The 24,748-nt window shown below is 45.5% G+C and overlaps 1 protein-coding gene across 2 annotated transcripts in view; it reads right to left on the minus strand.

Moving 5' to 3' along the window:
- Positions 1-7,323: 7,323 nt before the first annotated feature.
- Positions 7,324-24,748, minus strand: part of CD36 (CD36 molecule) — a 171,728-nt gene continuing 154,303 nt past the window's right edge. For both annotated transcript variants that reach the window (XM_060244663.1, XM_060244662.1), the window contains 5 exons: positions 20,452-20,570; positions 19,425-19,498; positions 10,050-10,104; positions 9,376-9,540; positions 7,324-7,801 (listed from right to left, as the gene is read on the minus strand). In XM_060244663.1, the coding sequence (XP_060100646.1) occupies positions 9,376-9,540; positions 10,050-10,104; positions 19,425-19,498; positions 20,452-20,570 (413 nt within the window). In that variant the 3' untranslated portion in view covers positions 7,324-7,801. The remainder of the gene's footprint in view (positions 7,802-9,375; positions 9,541-10,049; positions 10,105-19,424; positions 19,499-20,451; positions 20,571-24,748) is intronic.

Here is a 24,748-nt window from a genome sequence, read left to right on the forward strand (position 1 = left end):
CCTTTTTAGCTACCACATCATACTGCTGACTTATGTTCAGTGTATTTCTGCTAAGACCCCTCAATCCTTTCCACACATACTTCTGCCAAGACAAGTCCCCCCTATCCTACAATTATGCATTTGATTTTCCTTCTGAATGTGATTTCAAGTACAGAAATCTTCTAGTCAGGATATGGGCCAACTGCAAAACAAGTCAAGACAAAGAAAATTTTGAAATGGATTGCAGCAGTATGGCTGGTGAGGGAGCAGAGGCAGTGATGTGTAAAGACTTTGGGATGTTTGTATTTCTACCAGAGAATAGCAGCAATTACACTTGCAACAAGTATAAATTAGTGGCCCTTCTGGAGGAGAAGATACAGGGACTGGAGGCGCAATTGTCCACACTGCAGTGTATAAAGTAAGGTGAGGATTTTCTTGACAAAATGCATGAGACACTCTTGAAAGGACAAGAGGGGGGAGAGGAAATGGTATCTCAGCAATTAGAAGAGAACCCAACACAGGAGGAGGGTTCCTGGAAAAATGTAACCCGAAGCAGAAAGAAAATCAGGAGATGTTCTGAGCCTGCTCAGCAATAGGTTCCAGGATCTCCCCAAAGTAACTGATTCTCAACCATCGGAACAAGGGCTACTTCCCCAGCCTCCACAAAGCTTGAACAAAGTTTCTTAGGATTCTGTGGATAAGAAGCCTGGAGCTTCTGCTCCCCTATATAGGAAGAGGAAGGTGGTGGTGATTGGAGACTCCTGGCTCAGAAGGGTGGAGCCCAAAGTGCGCTGACCGGACTTGTCATCCGAAGAGGTCTGCTGTCTGCTGGGTGTACACATCCATCATGTGACAGAAAGGATTGGAAGATTTATCAAGCCCACAGATTACTATCCTATCTTGCTGATCCACGTGGGAATGAATGATACTGCCCGTCATAGCCCTGAACGTATTAGAAAAGACTATGTGGCTCTGGGTCAGAAGGTGAAGGAGCTGGGCACACAGGTTGTGTTCTCGTCAGTGCTTCCTGTTGAAGGCCATGACTTAGGATGAGAAAGAAGAATACTTCAAATAAATGACTGGCTGCGTCAATGGTGTCATCAGGAAAGATTCAGAATTCTGGACCATGGTTTATGCTTTCAAGATGGTGGTCTTCTATCGGGAGATGGTTTGCACCTTATGGTGGTAGGGAAAAAGGTGTTTGGTAACAGCCTTGCTAACCTATTAAGGAGGGCTTTAAACTAAATTGTATGGGGGAGCAAGACAATAATTCAAAGCTTTGTATGATGCCAGAAACTGCGGATAAGAACATTAAAGATTTGAAGAGAGTGGCGCATACACTAAGTAAAGTTAACTCGCAGGTTTGAATGGAAACTAAACCCTTGGGATGCATAAAACGTGGATTTCGATGTCTCTACACTAATGCACAGAGTATGGGAAACAAACAGGAGGAACTGGAAGTCCTAATACAGGAAGGAGACTATGACATAATAGGCCTTACTGAAACTTGGTGGGATGGCACTCACAACTGGAATATTAGGATTCAGGGTTACAAATTATTTAAAAGGGACAGACAAATGAGAAAGGGAGGAGGCATAGCAGTATATGTGAAAGGGGTATATACTTGTGAGGAAATACATGAATCTGAGCATGGCAGCTCAGTTGAGCCTCTGGGTAAAAAAAAAGGAGTAAGAAATAACAGTGATATTATTGTGGGGGTCTGCTATAGACCACCAAGCCAGGCAGAGGACATGGATGAGCTATTGCTACAACAGATTGCAAAGTTCTCCAAGAAAAAGGATACAGTGATCATGGAAGATTTCAATTACCCGGACATCTGTTGGAAATCCAACTCTGCTAAAAATGAAAAGTTAAATAGATTCCTGACTTGTCTTAGCAATAGCATGTGCGAAAAGGATTTAGGGATCTTAGTGGACCATACCCTGGACCCAAGTCAGCAGTGTGATGCAGTGGCTAAAAAGGCAAATGCAATTTTGGGCTGTATCAACAGAAGTATATTGTCTAGATCACGTGATGTGATGGTATCACTTTACTCTGCTCTGGTAAGACCTCACCTGAAGTATTGTGTTCAGTTTTGGGCACCACATTTTAAGAAGGATATAGACAAGCTGGAACGGGTCCAGAGGAGGGCAATGAAAATGGTGAGGGGTCTGGAGACCAAGTCCTTTGAGGAAAGGCTGAAGGAGCTGGGCCTGTTTAGCCTGGAGAGGAGACGGCTGAGAGGAGATATGATCACCATCTTCAAGTACTTGAAGGGCTGTCATATAGAGGATGGTGTGGAATTGTTTTCTGTGGCCCCAGAAGGTAGGACCAGAACCAGTGGGTTGAAATTAAATCAGAAGAGTTTCCGGCTCAACATTAGGAAGAAATTCCTGACAGAGCAGTTCCTCAGTGGAACAGGTTTCTTCAGGAGGTGGTGGGCTCTCCTTCCTTGGAGGTTTTTAAACAGAGGCTAGATGGCAACCTGACAGCAATGAAGATCCTGTGAATTTAGGGGGAGGTGTTTGTGAGTTTCCTGCATTGTGCAGGGCGTTGGACTAGATGACCCTGGAGGTCCCTTCCAACCCTATGATTCTATGATTCAAGTGGCAGGGACAGCCACTGTCACAACATAAGGTGCAAGGAAAGAAACAATAAGGCTTGAATCGCTGTGGGGATACATACTTAATTTTGCAGAGTAATTTACACATAATTCCATACACATACAAAGACAGCACTGCAATAGTATCTAAACACCTTAGGCTAAAGGCAGACTGTATTAGAAATTATGAGGAAGGCAAACTTTATAATCCAATTTATTTGGCTTCCTACAGAATCTGCTGCTTCATGCAGGCATCTTCAGTTACCGTCAGTTCACTTTTTCGAGGGGGATTTTCACCTTCCTAACCATGACCCAAAACTCTTGGTTTCCAGTGCAGCACTGCCACCAAGTGGTTATTTCCTAAAATCACATAAGCACCAGACAGACCCCAGGGCAATGTGCCAGAGTTAAGGATGGGAAGAACCTGTTCTCTCATTGTTCATTTAAAAATCTCAGCTTAAGAATGGAGGCCTTAGAGGCAAGCAATTCTTCCCCCTCTGTATGGGAACAGTAAAACAGACCCATGCACAGCAGCTGTTGAAGGGTCACCAACAAAATGAGCATGATATACTTTGAGGAGCACAATAAAATCATAGAATCATAGAGTTGGAAGGGACCTCCAGGGTCATCTAGTGCAGCCCCCTGCACAGTGCAGGAAACTCACAAATACCTCTCCCTAAATTCACAGGATCTTCATTGCTGTCAGATGGCCATCCAGCCTCTGTTTTAAAAACCTCCAAGGAAGGAGATCCTACCACTTCCCAAGGAAGCCTATTCAACTGAGGAATCGCTCTAGCGGTTAGAAAGTTTTTCCTAATGTTGAGCCGGAAACTCTTTTGATTTAATTTAAACCCATTGGTTCTGGTCCTACCTTCTGGGGCCACAGAAAACAATTCCACACCATCCTCTATATGACAGCTCTTCAAGTACTTGGTGATCATAAACATGACCAACTGCTTCAAACTTTTTTCACAGGACTTCATCTCCAGCCCCCTCACCATCTTTGTCACCGTCCTCTGGACCCGTTCCAGCTTGTCTATATCCTTCTTAAAATGTGGTGCCCAAAACTGAGCACAATACTCCAAGTGAGGTCTTACCAGAGCAAAGTAAAGTGATACCATCACATCACGTGATCTGGACACTATACTTCTGTTGATACAGCCCAAAATTGCATTTGCCTTTTTAGCCACCGCATCACACTGCTGACTCATGTTCAGCATATGGTCCACTAAGACCCCTAGATCCTTTTCGCACATACTACTGCTAAGACAAGTCTCCCCCATCCTATAACCATGCATTGGATTTTTCCTACCTAAATGCAGAACTTTACATTTCTCCCTGTTAAAATTCATTTTATTGGTTTTAGCCCAGTTTTCCATCCTGTCAAGGTCATCCTGTTTCTGTCTTCTACTGTATTTGCAACCCTTCCCAATTTAGTATCATTGGCACATTTAATAAGCATTCCCTCTATTCCTTCATCCAAATCATGTATAAAGATGTTGAACAAAACAGGTCCCAGGAGAGATCCTTGAGGCACTCCACTTGTCACTCCTTTCCAAGAGGATGAGCAACCATTTGTCAAGAGTCATATATCTAAACACAGTATTTGTATTCCTCTTACCATTTCTATGCTTATGTGCTTGCTTGGTTTTCCCCCCTTCCCTTTCTCTGCACACTGCTTATCTGTGGAACTCATTATTCAAGCCGCCTCTGCTGGCCTCTAAGGTCAGACGCTGAAGAAGCAAAGATTATGCACCTGGATGTCAGGGGCGCTGTTGAGGAGCCTGTCCAAGAAGAGCCGACAGGGTTAACAAACACAGACCCAGAAGAGCCGAGAGCGGGACCCTCTCACTGCATAATTGATATTTATTGCCGCCAGGCGGCAATGCAGCCAACGAGGCTGAGACACCTCCCAGTTCACCGCCGTGTCTGGACAGCTTAAGACAAAAACATAGACAAGGCTTAGAGGTGAGGCGAAAACAGGCAAGACTGAAGGCAAGGAGATTTATGAGCCCTGAGTATTAGCAGACACTAAGCTGGGCCACTGCTGGCTAATTGGAAACAACAGTGGCCAGCCATTTAGCTCCTTAGCTCTGCGCAGATTCCCCTGTGGAAGCAACAAGTCTATTCTCTGGCTTACATCCATGCTCCTTCCTGATCCTGACCTGCTTGAATTCCTTGGCACCCTGACCCTTTGGCTTTTTGACACTGACTTCTGATTTGTGATTTTGCTTTGGTGACTTGGCTCCTGCTTCACTTCCTGGACTTCAACCTTGGACTGGCTTTGAACTCCCACCTGCCTGCACCCGGAGAACGTGACACTGGACTTCCAAGACTTTTGGTGGGAGGGGGACCCACCAGAATTATCCCCACGCTCTGCATCCTTGCGCTTGCTTCAAAATTAACTGTTGGGCATTTCCCTGATCCAGCAAGGTAGTCACTTTCTCAAAAAAAAAAAGAGAGATTAGGTTAGTCTGACATGACTTGTTCTTGAGAAACCCAGGCTGCCTCTTGTAATCACAGCCTACCTTTCTAAATGTTCCAGGACTGACTGACTGATGATTTGTTCTAAAACTTTTCCAGGTATAGACGTCAAGCTGATGGGTCAGTAGTTACCCGAATCCTCCTTTTTATCCTTCTTGAAGATGGGGACAACATTCGCCTGCCTCCAATCTTCCAGCACCTCACCTGTTCTCCAAGAATTCTCAAAAATAATAGCCAGAGGCTCAGAAATTGCATCCGCAAGCTCTTTTAGAACCCTTGGATGCAGTTCATCTGGCCCTGAGAACTTCGTTTCATTTAAAGAAACTAGGTGTTTATGCTGATCCTAGGTGGGAACTTCATACCCTCATTATATGTTCTGTTTTTGCCATGTTGAGCACTGTTTCCCTCAGAAGAGAAGACTGAGGAAAAGTAGGAATTTAGCAGTTCTTCTCTCTCTTCATTTCCTGTTACAATTTCACTTTCCTGCCCTCACAATGGGCCTACCATGTCCTTGCTCTTACTCTGAACATAAGAGAAGAACCCTTTTTTGGTTTTTTTTTAACATCTTTGGACAGCCTAAGCTCATACTGAGCTTTAGCTTTCTTAACTTTTCTCTACAAGCACTGGTGATTTTTTAAAATATAGGATGCTTTGAGGATAGTAAAGGGCAGAGAGTGGAAATGAATGCTTTCAGTGTCACTTTATGCTCTAAACAAGTACAGCACAAGTGTTTCAGTGATGGTGGAAAGTCAAGAGATACAACAAATTCCAAAGACCTCCCCCCTGGGATCTCTTCTGAGATTCAACTGGCAAAATGCCAGGACGCTGGGTGAGCCAGTTCGGTGTAGTGGTTAAGTGTGCGGACTCTTATCTGGGAGAACCGGGTTTGATTCCCCACTCCTCCACTTGCACCTACTAACATGGCCTTGGGTCAGCCATAGCTCTGGCAGAGGTTGTCCTTGAAAGGGCAGCTGCTGTGAGAGCCCTCTCCAGCCCCACCCACCTCACAGGGTGTCTGTTGTGGGGGAGGAAGGGAAAGGAGATTGTGAGCCGCTCTGAGACTCTGTCCTTGAAAGGGCAGCTGCTGTGAGAGCCCTCTTCAGCCCCACCCACCTCACAGGGTGTCTGTTGTGGGGGAGGAAGGGAAAGGAGATTGTGAGCCGCTCTGAGACTCTGTCCTTGAAAGGGCAGCTGCTGTGAGAGCCCTCTCCAGCCCCACCCACCTCACAGGGTGTCTGTTGTGGGGGAGGAAGGGAAAGGAGATTGTGAGCCGCTCTGAGACTCTGTCCTTGAAAGGGCAGCTGCTGTGAGAGCCCTCTCCAGCCCCACCCACCTCACAGGGTGTCTGTTGTGGGGGAGGAAGGGAAAGGAGATTGTGAGCCGCTCTGAGACTCTGTCCTTGAAAGGGCAGCTGCTGTGAGAGCCCTCTCTAGCCCCACCCACCTCACAGGGTGTCTGTTGTGGGGGAGGAAGGGAAAGGAGATTGTGAGCCGCTCTGAGACTCTGTCCTTGAAAGGGCAGCTGCTGTGAGAGCCCTCTCCAGCCCCACCCACCTCACAGGGTGTCTGTTGTGGGGGAGGAAGGGAAAGGAGATTGTGAGCCGCTCTGAGACTCTGTCCTTGAAAGGGCAGCTGCTGTGAGAGCCCTCTCCAGCCCCACCCACCTCACAGGGTGTCTGTTGTGGGGGAGGAAGGGAAAGGAGATTGTGAGCCGCTCTGAGACTCTGTCCTTGAAAGGGCAGCTGCTGTGAGAGCCCTCTCTAGCCCCACCCACCTCACAGGGTGACTGTTGTGGGGGAGGAAGGTAAAGGAGATTGTGAGCCGCTCTGAGACTCTTCGGAGTGAAGGGCGGGATATAAATCCAATATCTTCTTCTTCCTTCTAAGTCTTCTGAAAGGCAGTAATGAGTCCCTGAGAAATTCCACCCTTCCTTTGGGGCTCCCCTGACCTCCACACAAAGGTAATTATAGGATAGGGAGTGTCTGCTTCCATTTCCTCTTAATCTTTCCTCTTGAGGACCACAGCCACCACAGTTTCTGCACAGAGCAAAGCAGGTTCTGGGTGTGGAACGCCCCACATCCATCCCATGAACACAGCCCATTATCCAGGGCGGACCAGTGGTGTCATTCCCAAGCATCAGAACAGCAGCTGAGCTAGGGCAGGCAGGAAAGTGTTTGTGGTGTTTTAAGGCAGATGTTTTGAAGTCAAGCAGCTGCCAGGTGTGGGGTGGAAGTACAGTGCATGAACTTGAAGCAAAAGTTACTTTCCAATAACACTTTTATTTTCATTCCTGTGTTACAATTAGTGAATCCATACAATAAACTTACACTTAAAAAAAAGATTACATCTCTGGAAGAGGAGAGCAATCAACAGATTCATGAACATAGATTTGAGGGAAGGAGCACAATTCCACTTACGTCACTTCTTTCCAAGGAATAAGGAAGGGTAAAAGAGAGGCAAGTTTGGTATGGACTGAATTCCAGAGCTCCAGCTTAAATTTCATCCATGAATTCACATTTTCTCAGCAACGTCTCAAACAACAGTGTAGTAGCTCTCCTGAACAGCATGGGGTCCTTGCCAGGGTGCAGGCACTGCATGTGTCTTACCATAAGGCATATGGCAATTGCACTTACAAAACAAGAGTTCAGTGAGGCCATCAGAAGGGTTATCTGGAAGTTACACCCCACCTTGCTTGAAAGCCTTGCAACTATGACCTACAGCTGAAGCAGTGAGATACCTAGAAACACAGAACAATGAAAACAACATCAATGAGTTAACCCAAGATACAGATCAGCATGTGTTTAGCAGAAAAAAAGTTGGTATCTTAATTGATAAGTTTATTCCTGCAGTGACATATCCAGGCTCATTGGGCTAGGATAAATAAGATACATCTGTCTGTACAGGAAGGCAGATTGGTAACTAGGAGGATCTGGCCCAGAAGTAGGTTGAGAGGCCAGTCTTCCAGCTCTCAGTCCTCCAGCTTAAATGTACAGCTTCATACCACCCCATCCTCCCTCCCAAGAGCTCAGAGCAGTGTATGTGGTGCTCCCTCCCTGCTCTGTCCTCAGAACAGCTAAGGCTCAGGGAGAGGGGAAGAGGGGAGAAACCAAGTGCTAGGAGGCAGCATCGGGGAGGGCTTCTGCTTCTGCTATTGGTTGGCCCTCTAGGGCAACTGGCTGTCGACTGTTTGAAAAAAGTTTTTTCTGAATTGGTGAATCAACCACTGATTGGATCCAGCAGGGCAGGTTGTATCAGTAGCTACAGCTGCTAATGACGGCCTATGTAGCTTTCTGGATGATAATGTGACCTTGGCCAGGGCCAGCCCATCCACTAGGCCCATCTAGTGATTGCCTAGAGTGACAGAGGTAAAGGGGCAGTAAAAAGCCCTGTCTCTCTAGCTCACTGCCCTGCCTGGGTCTTCAGGGTTTGCTGTAGTAATCAACAGCCCCAGGAGGTGCCTCCAGCCCCCGTGGGTTGGCTGATAGGGAACATGAGCCTCACCTCACACTTTCCACTAGGGGGCAGAGTTAGTCAGGCCTGGGCCTGCTGCCTTCCCCATCCTTCCTTTGACATTTCAGCTCACTGAGGAGGGGGTGAGAGGTAGCTTCCTGCCATGCTGTGGTGCAGGGGGGGATAAAGGAGGGTGGATGTTTCCTTGCTCTCTGCAGTGTGGGGGGAGGGGGGAGGGGAGGGCAGGAAGGTCTTGGGTGCCCAAGCTTAGGGCACCCAAAAGCCTTCGTGGCTCTGCATGGTGCCTCTACACAAACTCAGGTTGACAGATGAGCATATGTACATCAGGAAGCTCAGTTCCCTGATGAATCCTAGTATGATATGAATTGGCAACTTGTTTGTTGAATTCACAATTCACATTTGTCAGCATGCACCTAAGGTTCCATTAAAAATGCAATGCACAAAGAGACTGAAGTTGCCGCTCAGATCTCTGCCTAACGTTGAGGATCACTGGACAGCCTTGGCTGTACCCACTTAAGGCAACTTACAGGACTGATACAAGGCTTAAATACTTCTGTAACAGTTTCTTAGTTTATCAGTGTAAAACATGAGTGAATGATTGAGTTCAAACTGTTGTTTGCAAGGAGGGCAGTCAGTTTTCAGCAAGGTAGCTGAACCAAGTCATTTGCAGTTTCACATACTACCAACTGCACCAGGCAATTCATCTTCTTCTGGCCTCAATTTCCTCATTTTTAAAAGGGAAGCAAAGCTGTTCTAGCTCATGTGTTTATCACAGGACATCGACTGCTAATCACTTTCCATGCAAGAAGTGCTGTAGAAATGCAGAAAACAGCTGCTTACTTATTTGACTTTCTGTGCTCTGCAAATTAAATATGAGGCCAGAAATCCCAGGAATATTGCAGCACCAAAGATGATGAGCACGGCTTCCAGCAGGTGTAGCAATTTGATCTTATTTGTCACTTTGGATCTGAAGAACTCTGCTTTACTGTCATCAATTACTGCTGTCTGAAAGAGAATCAAAGAGCCATGTCATCCCAAGCAGGAGTACACAAGCAATTTCTTTCCATAGTTTTGTCCACCTGATAATTTCCCTGCTGACAACTCCTCTAACACCAAACAATTCATATAATCACAGATTGTGGCAACAAGCATAGAAACAGAAATGCTACATCAACAGCTTCAGCAGCTTTTGGTTTCCAGTTTGCTTGTTAAGTTTTCTGCCTGACCTGCCAGCTTAATGGGGCCAACCCCTGCTCCTGGCAGTGAAACCCTCCCTCCCCACCACCAAAAAAGGTGGATGGAGCTAGTCATGATCGGTGGGGCTGCAGAACATAGTAGCTCAAGAGCACTGCCAACGCATCTAGGATTCTGAGTTAGATACAGTCTGGCTCTCAGAAACTGCAGAAGGTTGGATTAAAAAAAACACCCCACAGTCAAACACAAACAATTGTTTTATAATTCTAATGTCCGTAACACTAACCATTGGTAAGCAGATATGGGAACATATAACTGACCTCATTGAGCCAGAGAATGGGAAACATGAAAGGGAAATCAACCTTCTGTAAAGCCCTGAAACATAATAGAACAACAAATGAACATGACAGGATTCTGAACAACTCAAATTATGATAACATTTTTTTCAAATTAGATAGTTGGCTTTAATACATTTCTCTTTTGCAGAAAACTGGCCTAGATGAGAATCTTACAGAAAAACGTGTTCTTTATAATGGGTTATAATTGCCCCATCCAGAGGGTTAAAGATGATGACCCTGTGCTCAGCAACATTATACTTTAGAAAGCATTAACATTTTTTATCACACAATGCATGCTGCCCCACACTGAAAGTGTATACTTTCTATGTAGCATGGCAGGAAGGAGAGCCAGCATGGTTCAGTGATTAGGATGTCTGATGAAGATCTGGGAGATGAGGGCTCAAAAGTCTACAGTGAAGCTCACTGGATGGCTTCGGGTCACTCACTCATTCTTAGCCTGCCCAACTTCACATAGATCGTGTGAAACTACAACAGGGAACAGAGAATCATGTGTGCCATTCTGAGCTACTTAGGGGAAAGTGGCATGAAAAAAGGTAGAGAATATACGGAAGTCCCCTGCTAAGATGTCAACGGTTCTACTTGGACACATCTCCAAAAGCCTAATGATGAGCTGAAAGCCTAACACAAAGAACACAAACCTGGAAGACAAGAGAACAGAGCAAGCCACACTGTGAGCATTTACTGCTCACATGGTTTGGAAGTTAAGCTGTGGCTTAATTTGGGGCATACCTCTCCCCCTATGAGCCCTGGAGATCATTACGATCGGCCAGTCAACTTCTCCTGATCATCCCCGGCCCAAGGGACGTCCAGCTGGCCTCGACCAGGGCCAGGGCTTTTTTGGCCCTGGCCCCGACCTGGTGGAATCAGCTCCCTGTGGAGGTTCAGGCCCTACTGGATTTGCTGCAATTCCGGAGGACCTGTAAGATGGAGCTGTTCCACCAGGCCTATGGCTGAGGCAGGTGGACGTCCTTATCCTATTATATGATCTAAATTGACCTCCCTGCACTGATTGCTCAAAATCAGGCCGATACAGTTGACATCTTTTGGACACCTAGGCTGGGACAAGTATGCCTTAATTGATGTGTCCATGCTATCCATGTTGCCTTAAACTAATTTTGAGCTGTGGCTTAACTTTTAATTTTTAATCTGTTTTAACTGTTTGACTGTTACATTGCCTATTGTTAGTTTTAATTGTTTTACCACATTGGAATCTGCCCTGAGCCCACCATGGGAAAGGGTGGAGTATAAATTGACAAAAATAAATAAATAAATAAATAAAATTAATTTTAGGTGTCCATGTTTTTGGGACCAGAGCTGAATTTGTGCCTTATCTCTGAAGCTAGGGAGTTCTTTGATCTTGGAATATAATCTCTGTTCTGGCCATAAGGTTTTGAAGGACACCCACAAGTCCTAATACAGGAAGGGGACTATGACCTAATAGGCATTACTGAAATGTGGTGGGATGACACTCACAATTGGAATATTAGGATTGAGGGATACAACTTATTTAAAAGAGACAGACAAATAAGGAAGGGTGGAAGAGTCACATTATATCTAAAGGAAGTATATATTTGTGAGGAAATATATGAGTCTAAGCATGGAAGTTCAGTTGACTCAGCTGGATTGGAGGAAGGTGCTGGGAGGTTGGGACAGAACTGCTCACATGGTGAGTGTTACTTTTGCTTTTCTTAAAATGCTGGAGAGCATTAACCGAGGCTGCTGTGTGAGAAAACTGTGTGAGTGGTTGGAGCCTGTTGGAGAGGGGTATCTGATTGTTTCTGTGTGTCTTTTGTCTGGTTTGTTGCTTAGACAGAAGGGTCTGTTAGCTTGGGGGTAGTTGCTGTCCCCATCCTCTACTGTTGCTCTGGCTGTTGAGTCAGAGGTTCTGAACCTTTAAATTGCAAGGCTCCTTCTCTACAGAGGCTCCTCTTGCCCTGAGTCTGGCCTGGAGGCTCTGCAGGAAGCTGAGTAGCTCAAGGAGTCTCTAGAGGCAGTTTGGCCATGGAGTTTTCAGGGAAGTCAAGATAAACAGAATTAATTTTTGAATGGCTGGTGAGCGAGCTGAGGCAGTGATGTGTAAAGTCTGTGGAATGTTTGTATTCTTACCTGAGGGTAACAGCAATTACACTAGCAGCCAGTGTAAGTTGGTAGCCCCATTGGAGGAGAAGATATGGGGAGCTAAGGCACACTTGTCCACACTCCAGTTTATAAGGGAAAATGAAGATTTCATGGATAGAACACATGCAGTGCTCTTGAGAGGACAATAGGAGGAAGAGGAAAAGGTATCTCAGCGAATGGAGGAGAACCCAACACAGGAGGAGGGTGTGTGGAAAAATGTAACCCTCAGGAGCAGAAAAATCAGGGAAGCCTCAGGAGCAGGAAAAATGTTCTGAGCCTCTGCTGCTAACTATTCATTTCCAGGATCTCCCCATAAGTACTGATTCTGAGCCACTGGAACAAGGGCTACTTTCCCAACCTCCACAAAGCTTGAAGGAAGTTTCTCAAGATGCCGTGGAGGAGAAGACGTAACATTCTGCTCCCCAATATAGGAAGAGGCAGGTGCTGGTAATTGGGGATTCTCTACTCAGAGGGGTACAGCCAACTGGACTTGTCTCAAGAGATATGCTGTCTACTGGGTGTACATGTCAAGCATGCTATTTCTAAGTGCTGATTTATTTATATCTTTCTGCTCTTCCCCCTTCCCCCTCTCCTTTGTCCCTCTTCTTTCCCCCCCTCTGGGTGCATAATAAAAAACCCTCTCTCCTTAGGATGTGTAGAGTAACCTTGTATGAAGCAGTGTAAAATGCCTCTCCCCCGGATTCACACAGCCATGCCTTATCAGCTAGCAGGGAATGTGTGAAAAATGGAGATGTGAACATTCCTTAGTCATAAATAGATAGTACTGAGTAGCCTTTGAACTTTCATCCCCATTTGCATCTTTATGTTATTCTTTTGAAGTTATCTGTAACCCTGCCTTTTGAACTAACCTATAAGACTCTAGGTAACTTTGTATTCAATATTACTTCCAATTACCTGTCCTTGGAGTAAGTCATAGAGTTTCAATAAAACAAGTCTTTGATTTACAACAAAAGCTTGATTATTTCAAAATATCGATGCTTGACATTTTGGAAGTAATCCTTCTTGGGAATTTAACCAAACTGGCAACTTTCTAACCATATGGCGGAGAGAACACCAGATAACGGCAGATTCCCTACCACTCCAGATAAGCTGAGAGGCGAGGCCAGAGGAGAAGGCTCCCGGGTATGGACACTGCCGTGGCATATCATCGACACTTGTCGAGTCATGGGGAGAGTCCCCCCCTACATATTCAACAACTATTTATCACTCTGAAAGTGTGGGTACCCCGAACCTCCATTACCCTGATGGACGAGGCACCGGCTCAGCGAGAGGCAATCCTGGCACGGCCATCCTGACAGGGGACAGTGGGAGAAGAGGGTGACCAGGATGGTATGAGAGCCAGAGGAGGAGGTGGTCGAGATGAACTGAGGAGGAAGAAGGTGGGGGTGACCGAGATCAGCCATGCCCGGACGATGAGGAAGAGGAACCCGATCCTGATGACAGGGGACTCTTCCAAATGGTGAGAGACGAGATGGCTGAGATGGCTAAATGCCTGAGAGATGAAATGCAAGCCAATGCTACTTTCATGGCGCAAGAGATAAGGAGACAATTAGAAAGAGTGCTACAGCCAGCAGGAGGGCAAATACCTCCCCCCACAGTGAGGGAGATGTATCTGGGATGTATAGGAAGTGTAGGAAGACTCATCAAGCCCAGAGATTATTATCCTTTCTCACTGATCCATGCATTCAAGGGTACTAAAAGAGCTTGCGAACGTAATTTCTGAGCCTCTGGCTATTATTTTTGAGAATTCTTGGAGAACAGGAGAGGTGCCGGAAGATTGGAGGCAGGCGAATGTTGTCCCCATCTTCAAGAAGGGGGAAAAGGAGGAGCCGGGTAACTATTGACCTGACAGCTTGACGTCTATACCTGGAAAAGTTTTAGAACAAATCATCAGTCAGTCAGTCCTGGAACATTTAGAAAGGATGACTGTGATTACTAAGAGCCAGCATGGGTTTCTGAAGAATAAGTCATGTCAGACTAATCTCTTTTTTTGAGAAAGTGACTACCTTGCTGGATCAGGGGAAAGCTGTAAACATCGTTTATCTTGATTTCAGTAAGGCTTTTGATAAGGTTCCACATACTATCCTTGTTGACAAGTTGGTAAAATATGATTTGGATCTTGTTACTGTTAGGTGGATCTGTAACTGGTTGACAGATTGCACCCAAAGAGTGCTTGTGAATGGTTTCTCATCCTCTTGGAGAGGAGTGACAAGTGAATTTCCTCAAGGATCTGTCCTCCTGGGATCTGTTTTGTTTAATATTTTTATAAATGATTTGGATGAAGGAATAGAGAGAATGCTTATTAAATTTGCAGATGATACTAAACTGGGAGGGATAGCAAATACAGTAGAGGAAAGAGTCAGGATACAGGATAATCTTGATAGGCTGGAAAACTGAGCCAAAAGAAATCTAATGAATTTTAACAGGGGTAAATGTAAAGTTCTGCATTTAGGTAGGCAAAACCAAATGTGTAATTATACAATGGGGGAGACTTGTCTTGGGAGTAGTATGTGTGAAAAGCAGCTAGGCGTCTTAGTGGGCCATATGCCAAACATGAATCAGCAATGTGATGTGGTAGCTAAAAAGCACATGCAATTTTGGCGTTATCAACAGACATATAGTGTCCAGATAATGAGAAGTAATCACTGATGGTATCCCTTTACTCACCTACAGTGTTGTGTTCAGTTTTGGGCACCACATTTTAAGAAGGATCTAGACAAGCTGGAAGGGGTCCAGAGGGGGGCGACAAAGATGGTGAGGGGTCTGGAGACCAAGTCCTCTGAGGACAGGTTGAAGGAGCTGGGCATGTTCAGCCTGGAGAGGAGGCGACTGAGAGGTGACAGGATCACCACCTTCAAGTACCTGGAGGGCTGTCCTACAGAGGATGAGGGGTCTGGAGACCAAGTCCTCTGAGGACAGGTTGAAGGAGCTGGGCATGTTCAGCCTGGAGAGGAGGCGACTGAGAGGTGACAGGATCACCACCTTCAAGTACCTGGAGGGCTGTCCTACAGAGGATGAGGGGTCTGGAGACCAAGTCCTATGAGGAAAGGTTGAAGGAGCTGGGCATGTTCAGCCTGGAGAGGAGGCAGCTGAGAGGTGACAGGATCACCACCTTCAAGTACCTGGAGGGCTGTCCTAGAGAGGAGGGGGTGGAGTCAGGGCCGGTGCTAGTCTTTTTGGCACCCTAGGCAAAACTACTTACTAGCGCCCCCCCCCCCCCCCAGCACCAATTTTTTAAAAAAAAAACAGGGGGAAAGTAGGAAAAATGAAGAATGCCAAACTTAAAACTTTTTACATTTTTAATTTAGTGTTTTTAAATTTAAATTTTAAATTTAATGTTTTTTTAAAAAAATGAGAATAAATAAAACAACAACATAATCAATCTTTGCTTTTCTTCTCCTTGCTTTGCAACACTATGGAGTTGGGCAAACAACACTGTGACCACAATACTCAATATTCAACATCAGATACAAAAAAATCCAAAAAGGCCACTGAAGGAAGATGGCCCTTCTGTTCTCCTGCATGTTCAGCATAAAAATATTTTAAATGAACTTTATCTCCGTATGCTTAAACCACATATATGAATACACAAGATTCTTTCCATTGCTAGTCTCTCGCCCTTTTAAAAAATCTGCATCCTATTTCAGATTTCTTCAGAAATGGCATCCTGAACCTCCTAGGCAACATGATTCATGTTCTGGCTGAGGAAACAATCACTTCACTAGCAATGTGCCCTCTAAGCCGCAGAGTCCTGTGAGCAAAAATTCTGCTTTGTGAGCTACTGGCATTAAAGTTGTGAGCTACTGCATAAATTATTGTGCTCTGTTGCCATCCTTCCTGAGCGAAGACAAAAATGTGTGAGCTGGAGGCTAAAAATCTGTGAGCTAACTCACACTAACTCAGCTTAGAAGGAACACTGTTCCCTAGCAATCCGTTCAGAAAAGAATGCAAATGTGATAATGGCAGCACCATTAGGGTGCGTTGCCAGCCTCCAAGCGGGGCCTGGAGAAAATGGCCAGAAGCTGCTTACTCTAAGGATGGAGAGTGATGGGCAATAACCAACACTTCAAAATATGCTTGGTAGTCAATTGTTAGCCAGAGTTCAGCATTTTAAACTTGTCAGATACTGTCAAAGTAAACTGACAACACCATAGGGTTTTCATGGCAAGAGACAAACACAGGTGGTTTGCCATTGACTGCATGTGCTGGGCAACCTTGCACTTCCTTAGTAGTCTCCACTCTTGCACAATACTCCTGTATTTTGACACAAAACCAAGCCTGCTTTAAAAAAAGCTTCCTGGCAATGCAAGAATGCAATGGAACCAGTATGACCACACTGCCTTTCAATTCATTTCCAGTATACTCCCACAGGAACAGAGAAGTCCAACACACAAGTACAGAGATCTGGGTGCACAGCAGTCTCTGAAGATCTCTGACCTACAGCAGTCTCTGAAAACACATCATACATAAAGAGAATGCAAAGAGAAAAGATGGAAAGAAAACAAAAACCTTGTTTCCAAAGCACATGAGGCTGAAAATATGGACTAAACGTTCTAATATTAACACAAAAGAAACCATATTAAAATATTCGATTCCACTTTAAACCTTACACTGATTGTAAAAGAGCATTAACTGGAACTCTGCGTATGTCCTCCTCTGTTTTAAATTGGAGAGTGATCAAAAGCTCCTTTCTAAAGTCATCCTTGCTATACAAGTTTGTTTCTTTTCTTGTAAAGGGGTGGGGGTATGATAGAGTAAAAAGTATGCACAGAATAGAGAAAGTAGAGGAAAATAACCCCCCCCCCATCCTTTATTACTAGAATTGGGGAGGAAAATCCAATTAGAGGCTCAGAACAGACAAAAGGGAGTCTTTCTTCCCTTAGAGCGGGGCTGTTGTTCAGTGGTAGAGTATCTGCTTGGCATGCAGAAGGTCCCAGGTTCAATCCCCAGCATCTCCAGTTGAAGGATTTGGCAGTCTGTGATGTGAAAGACCCCTGCCTGAGACTCTGGAGAGCTGCTGGCAGTCAGCGTAGGCAGTAATGACCTCAATGGGCCAAAGGTCTGGGTCAGTATAAGACAATTCTCTCTCTCTCTCTCTCTCTCTCTCTGTGTAACTAACTGATGGGACTCGCTGCCCCAGGATATGGTGACAGACAGGAGCTGAGAGGGTTTCTAAAGGGAATTAGCCAAATATGTGTAGAGTGTCTATTAAAGGTTAGGAGCCATGTATTAATGGAGCCTCCATATCCAGGGGCAGCCTATTAGGGTTTCCAGGTCCAACTCAAGAAATATCTGGGGACTTTGGGGGTGGAGCCAGGAGACTTTGGGGGTGGAGCAAGGAACAAGCACAATTGAACACTGAAGGGAGTTCTGGACATCACATTTAAAGCGACTATGCTCCTTTTAAATGCCTTCTCTCCATTTGGAATAATGAAGGATAGGGGCGCCTTCTTTGGGGCTTTTAGAATTGGACCCCATTGTCCAATCTTTTTGAAACTTGAAGGGAGCTTTTAGGAGAGGTGCCAGATGCTATGCTGCAAATTTGGTGCCTCTACCTCAAAAAACAGCCCACCAGAGCCCCAAATACCCACGGACCAATTCTCCAGTATACCCTATGGAAATCAGTCTCCATAGGGAATAACGCAGTTCCCAGCAGACATCCCCCCTCCCCCGCAGGGCAGGGAAGAGGCCTCCAAACTGGGGGATCCCCTGCCCTCACCAGGGGATTGGCAGCCCTACTATCTCTGAATTCTTTGCTGGGGGGGAAGCCATAGTAGAAGGTTTTACTAAGACTCATTTGCTGGTGTGTTAAGCACCTTGTTTCCTGCTGCGTGTGCTGCCTCCTTTCCTTCTACCTGGCTGTTGCCAGCTCCCTCCCAGGGAAAAAGAAACCCAAAAGATCAGGAAAGGATTGGAAGTGGAACCCCCATAAAAAGAATCCCATCTACTAACCCACTCAGGCGGTAAAGCATGACCTCCCGTCCCATGCCTCTCCCAGAGGCTCCAGAGTCCAGGCGGCAGGGGGTGCTGAAGGGAGGGGGAGCCAGCCAGCCAGGGAAAAGGCTGTAGAGGCTCCTCTGATGGTGTCCAATCCCAATTTGCATGCCAGCAACAAGGACAACAGATGCAAGAGCTGGGGGGAGGGGCGGGGGGCAGGAAACTTTGCAAGCAATTTCGGGGGCAGACCCCCTCACACACACACACTTGGCTCCCATAGTGTGGGGTGGACACAGCTGCTTCTGTGCAGCATGTGCTCGCTCGGCCTCCACCTAATCACCACCCAAGAGTCCTGGAAGTCAATGCTGGGATGCAGGCTGGGGGCTTTCGGGGCTGGTCTTGTAGCGCCAGACTGAGGCTGGCCGTGAAAAGCCTCCCTTGTAGTTGCAGCTTTACAAGCAGGCAGGGGCTGGCTGAGCTGGAGCATGCCCAGTGAGCTCTTGCTGGGAGCCTCCTGCATTGGGAAGAGGGCGGGAGGGGTGCCCAGCAGGTGCTGTGTAGGTCAGGTGGCATCCCAGGCAGCCGCCTACTCCCACCCACTGGGCATGGGTGGAGCTGTTTTCTGTTGCTCCAGAAGGTCGAACCAGAACCAATGGGATGAAATTAAATCATAAGAGTTTTCGACTAAACATTAGGAAGAACTTCCTGACCGTTAGAGCGATTCCTCAGTGGAACAGGCTTCCTCCTTGGGAGGTGGTGGGCTCTCCTTCCTTGGAGGTTTTTAAACAGAGGCTAGATGGCCATCTGACAGCAATGCTCATTCTGTGAAAGAGAGCAGGAAGGGTTGCAGCAGTGCTTAGCTCTCATGGCCTCTCTTACATGCCCAGGGAAATACTGTTTCCTTTGGGGTCATGCAGTTTGGCAAGGAATTCTGGAAGAAGGATGATGTTGTTGATGTTGATGATGATGCCGTCTTCTGTGCATGGAGCAGGTGTCACTGTGTGTGTGTGTGTGTGTATGGGGAGAGAAATATTTGTGAACTTCCTGCATTCTGCAGGGGGTTGGACTAGATGATCCTAGAGGTCCAACTCTATGATTCTAAGTTTCTATGATTCCAAGTCCAAGAACTTCACAATATTCCAGCTAAATTTATATTTGAACAGTATTTATGAAGCCTTCATCAATTATTTAAACACAAAGGTACAAGGTAATACATAGAAAATATTTTCACTCCTTACAAAACATTGACCCCAAACTTACGTAATTTTTGGAGCAGGCCTCACCACTAAGTTGATCTGCAGCCTTTTGGCAAATTGTAACGTAAACCCCGTTGTCTAAAACAAAAACAGAACCTCCAATGTTATACAATAAAAAATATGTTTGGGGGATTAATTCTACCAGTAGACAGAATTAAATAGTTACACACTTCTTTTCCTGCACTCAAGCTGTGCTGCATCTAAAGAGTTTACAACACAAAACAGAAAGCAGACAGTTATACTGCAGTGGGGTATTGTACGGCAAGAAGTAGTAGAAGATGATATTGAATTTATATCCCGCCATATACTCTGAATCTCAGACGCTCAGAGCAGTCACAATCTCCTTTACCTCCAACCCCCCAACAACAGACACCCTGTGAGGTAGGTGGGGCTAAGAGAGCTCTCACAGCAGCTGCCCTTTCAAGGACAACTCCTACGAAAGCTATGGCTGACCCAAGGCCATTCCAGCAGGTGCAAGTGGAGGAGTGGGGAATCAGAACCGTTTCTCCCAGATAAGAGTCCGCACACTTAACCACTACACCAAACTGGCTCTCCAAACTGACAAGAGGATATTGTCCACTCACTGCATTGGCCTAATAGCTCAATAACATTTTTCCCTGCATACACCCCCAGGTTTGCCACAAGAAAATTTGTGCTTCTTAAGCATATGTGGACATGATGCCAATTAAGCCCACAAGGAAATTAGACATAAGCCTCTTTCTTCCACCTTTGCCCCCAACATGAAATAGCACCTTGGGACACATGAAGAGCAGTGGTTAGAGTGTTGGAGGAGTGTTGGTTAGAGGACTTCTGACTTTATGCACTGAGAGGCCACAACGCAGACAGGATCAGCCTGACAGCATGAGTTCCACAACAGGAGTTTCTGAAAGAGCAATGCCCACTCCCCCGACTTCTACAACCAGCAGCAGCAGAAGTGATCCAGAGTTGGGAATCTGAAGATGCCTCACTGTGTTAGAGGATGTCAAGTTATACAAAAGGGAATACAGAAGGAGAAAGACAAAGGCACTTACTGGCTCAATATCTAAATAAGTCATATGCTCTTCTTTATTTGGGTTCATTCCTTCAACACCTTCCTTGATATCTTCACTTGCATACAAAAAGTGTGGCAATGAAATCACCACTGGCTTGCCTGCAGAAGAGGAAAGAAAATAGACATCATTAACACTAGATTTGAAGTTGCTTCACTTTGTTCACCCAGCTCTGGTAAACAGGTGAAGCTGGCCAAGAAGTATTCAAAGAAGTAAATTGGCCACAGGAACTCCAGGCCTTCAGATTTTCTGTCCTTAAAGCAAGAGGAACTGTGTGTATGGCTGCCAGCTCCAAGTGGGGCCTGGAAATCCCACACTTTGCAACTGAGTGGCAGACAACAATGATCAGTTCCCCTGGAGAAAATGGCTGCTTTAGATAGTGGACTCTAGAGCATTGCACCCTGTGGAGGAAGAGGAGGAGGAGATTGGATTTATACCCTGACCTTCACTTGGAGTTTCAGAGAAGCTGACAATCTCCTTTCCCTTCCTCTCCCCACAACAGACACCCTGTGCAGTAGGTGGGGCTGTGTTATGTCTGTGCTATAGAACCCAGAGACTCTGCGAGCTTCAGCCTGTCAAGCATGCTATTTCTAAGTGTTTCTTTACTCCTACTTTATCATTCTCCCTTCCTTCCCCCCTCTCCATCCTCTCTTTCTTTTACTACAGGCATAATATATATCTCTGCTTCAGGGTATGCAAGTAACCTTGTATTAGAAATGTAAAATGCCTCTCCCACAGGTTTTCACCAAAAGGTCTTATCAGCAAGTAGAGAATGTGTGAGAAACAGAGATGCCTACATTCTTCAGAAACCAAAGAGATAGTTGTTAGTAGCCTTTGAACTTTCAATGCAATTTGCACCTATTTGTTATTCTTTTGAAGTTATCTGCAACCCTGCCTTTGAAGTAACCTTTAAGATACTTGGCACTATGACAATCTGTATCACTTACAAGATTTGAGTCTTTGGAACAAGTCATGAAGTTTCAATAAAACAAGTCTTTGATTTAAAACAAAAGCTTGATTATTTTGAAATATCGATGCTTGACATTTTGGAAGTGATCCTTCTTGGGAATTTAACCAAACTGGCAACTTTTTAACCATATGGCGGAAAGAACTCCAGATAACGGCAGATTCCCTACAACTCCGGATAGGACACAAGGCGGACCCAGAGGAGAGGATGCCGGGGTGAGGACACTGCTGTAGCACATCATTGACACCTGTTGAGTCACAGGGAGAGGGTCCCCCCCTACACATCCAACAACTATTCATCACCCCTAAAGTGTGGGTACCCAGAACCTCCACAACCCTGATGGATGAGGCACCAGCTCAGAGAGAAGCAATCCTGGCAAAGCCATCCCGACGAAGGTGACCGGGGGAAAAGAGCGGCCAGGACGATGCGAGAGCCAGAGGCGGAGGGGGTCGAGATGAACTGAGACCCGAGGAGGATAGAGGTGACCCAGACCAGCCGTGCCTGGATGAGGAGGAAGAGGAACCCGATCCTGATGACCGAGGGCTCTTCCAAATGGTGAGGGATGAGATGGCTGAAATGGCGAAATGCCTGAGGGACGAGATGCAAGCCAACGCTAAGTTCATGGTGCAAGAGATGAGAAGGCAGCTGAAGAGAATACTGCAGCTGACAGACCCAAGAAGAGGGCCGATACCCCCTCCAGTGAGGCAGCTGACCGCACCCCCACCTCCACTACCTCTCCTCCCCCGAGACTATGGGAGAGGGAGAGAACTGGATGCCACCTTCGATGGGGATCCTGAAGAGGTGGAATATTTCTCCATTCAAGTCAATAGCTTCATGCATTCCTGGGGGAACACCTTCCCTGATGAATTCAGCAGAATGGATTACTTGGGATCGAAGCTAAAGGGAGCTGCTAAGCAATGGTACATAAGTCTGCACGAAACCAGGAGCCCTGAATTGGATACAGTGGCCACTTTTCTCCAAGCCCTACTAACCCAATATGAAGACCCTCTCCAAGAGACCAGAGCCCTCACCGCTCTGCAATACCTGCAGCAGGGATCTAAATCTGTGCATGAGTACACTGCTGAGTTCCGGGCCAACACGGCCAAAGTCCAGGGTTGGAACAAACTAATGAAAATAGAGCAGTTCCAGAGGGGCCTGAATGCGAGTGTGCTAGATCGGGCGCTGCAGCAAGCTCGTCCCACCACGCTGGTGGGGTGGGTGCAACTGGCCAGAGAGGTGGAAACCAACATGAAACAAGTAGCCCTGCAATGGCAGCAGCAGCAAGGAGGTAAGGGGGGACGTGAGTCTTGATCGAGGGCAAAACCAGATGGGAAAAAGGGCGGCACCGTTGGGGGAGAAACCAAGTCAGCTACTCCCCAACACTGTTTTCGGTGCGGAGACCTAAACCATCTGGCCGCCAATTGCCCAGAGCGACCTCGAGGCCCCCCCCTCACCCTGAAACCCAGAGCCCCTAAGGTGAAGAAGACGGAAGACTGTCCGAAAGATTCGGCAAAGGGGAGCACCGCGGTAGCGACCTTGGTGGGCGAAGAAACCATCATCATAGATGAGCTGAGTGAGATGTCGTGGGATGATGAGCCGGCAGGAAACGAGGACGACCTGCACTGAGAGGTGCCGAGCAGCAGATCGTGGAATTAATGGCACTACTAAGGGTGAGAATAACCGGAACTTTATTTTTCATTCCCCTGACTTCGTTTTTGTTTTTTTTTAATTTTATAAATGTTTTATTAACTTCAAAAAAGAAAATATAACAGCCAATAACACATTCCAGACATATATAGCGTTAACATAATCTTTGGCATATCATTCATCCTTAAGGAGGATTCATCTGTGGTTTAGATCAGCACCGACAATTAGCCCAATTCAGAATTTGACTCTATAGGTATATTATCCCAAAAGAAAATTAGCAAACAAATATTAATAACAAAACATCTCTACAGCATTAAGCTCTACTATTTAGTAACTTAATAAATTAATATTTTTCCCCCATACCATTTATAAAATTTATCCCATTTCCTGCAAGCCTCCAGTTTGGGCTCTCCTTTTAACATATTCGAAAGGATGTCCATTTCAGCAGCATTAAAGATTTTATCCACGACCTCATTTATTTCTGGGCAGTTCCTTTGTCGCCAATATTGTGCAAAGGCTATTCTTGCCGAAGTAAGGATATACACCGTCATATGTTCATCATCAGGGGGTACCTCTTTTCTAACCAATGACAACAACATCACTTCTGGTTTGAATTGAATATCAATTAGTAAAATTGCCTTTAATAATTGATATACTCTTATCCAAAAACTTTTGGATACCTTACAGTTCCACCAGATATGAAAAAAAGAACCTGTTACCAAGCCGCATTTCCAACATTTAGGTGAAATAGAATGATTGATTTTGGATAGTTGCAGGGGGGTGATATACCATCTATGAAATATTTTGAAAACATTTTCTCTATAATTAATTGGTTTAATGTTCTTAAAATTCAATCTCCAAAAGTTGGACCATTGCTCCAGATCTATATTTTTTTGCAGATTTTGGGACCATTTTATCATTGTCTCTTTTACTGACTCGTCTTCCAATTTAATTTGCATCAAGTAGTTATAAACCTTCTTAATAACTTTATCTTCCTCTTTAAGTAAAAGTTTATCAAAGTCAAAATTACTTTTAGTAAATCCTTTGGATTTATCACTATTATATTTAGCTATTATTTGGTTCATCGTCCACCAATCAAATTTTACCCCCCGAGTTTCAAGGTCCTCCTTCCTTCTCAACTTATCTTTTTCATCTAATAACTCCGAATACCTAGTATTCCTATTGGGATTCCACAGCTGCGGCTGGATTGAAGCTTCTTCAGGGGATAGCCATCTCGGTGTTTTGTTCTAAATCAATCTTCTAATTTTTAGCCAAACTTCGTAGATGGTTTTACGAATTAAGTGGTTCTTAAAATAGTTCTGCCCCTTACTGACATACCATAAATTCGCATGCCAACCTGCCTGCAGGTCGAAGCCTTCTAAGGCTAAGATTCTCTTATTCTCTAGGGAAATCCAATCTTTCAACCACATAGTGACACAAGCAGAGTAGTATGTTTCCCAATCAGGGAGCCCTACACCACCATTTTCCTTTTTATCTTTTAAGGTTTTCCATTTCACTCTAGGTTTTTTACCTTGCCAAATAAACGCTTTTATTAGTCGGTCTAATTTAACAAAAAGCGATTTCTTAACCACAAAATTGATCGTTTGAAACAAAAACATAACTTTAGGTAGAATAGTCATTTTAACAAGAGCTATTCTGCCCATA

This window comes from Heteronotia binoei, chromosome 8 (genome assembly GCF_032191835.1).
Source record: "Heteronotia binoei isolate CCM8104 ecotype False Entrance Well chromosome 8, APGP_CSIRO_Hbin_v1, whole genome shotgun sequence".
NCBI lineage: Eukaryota > Metazoa > Chordata > Lepidosauria > Squamata > Gekkonidae > Heteronotia > Heteronotia binoei.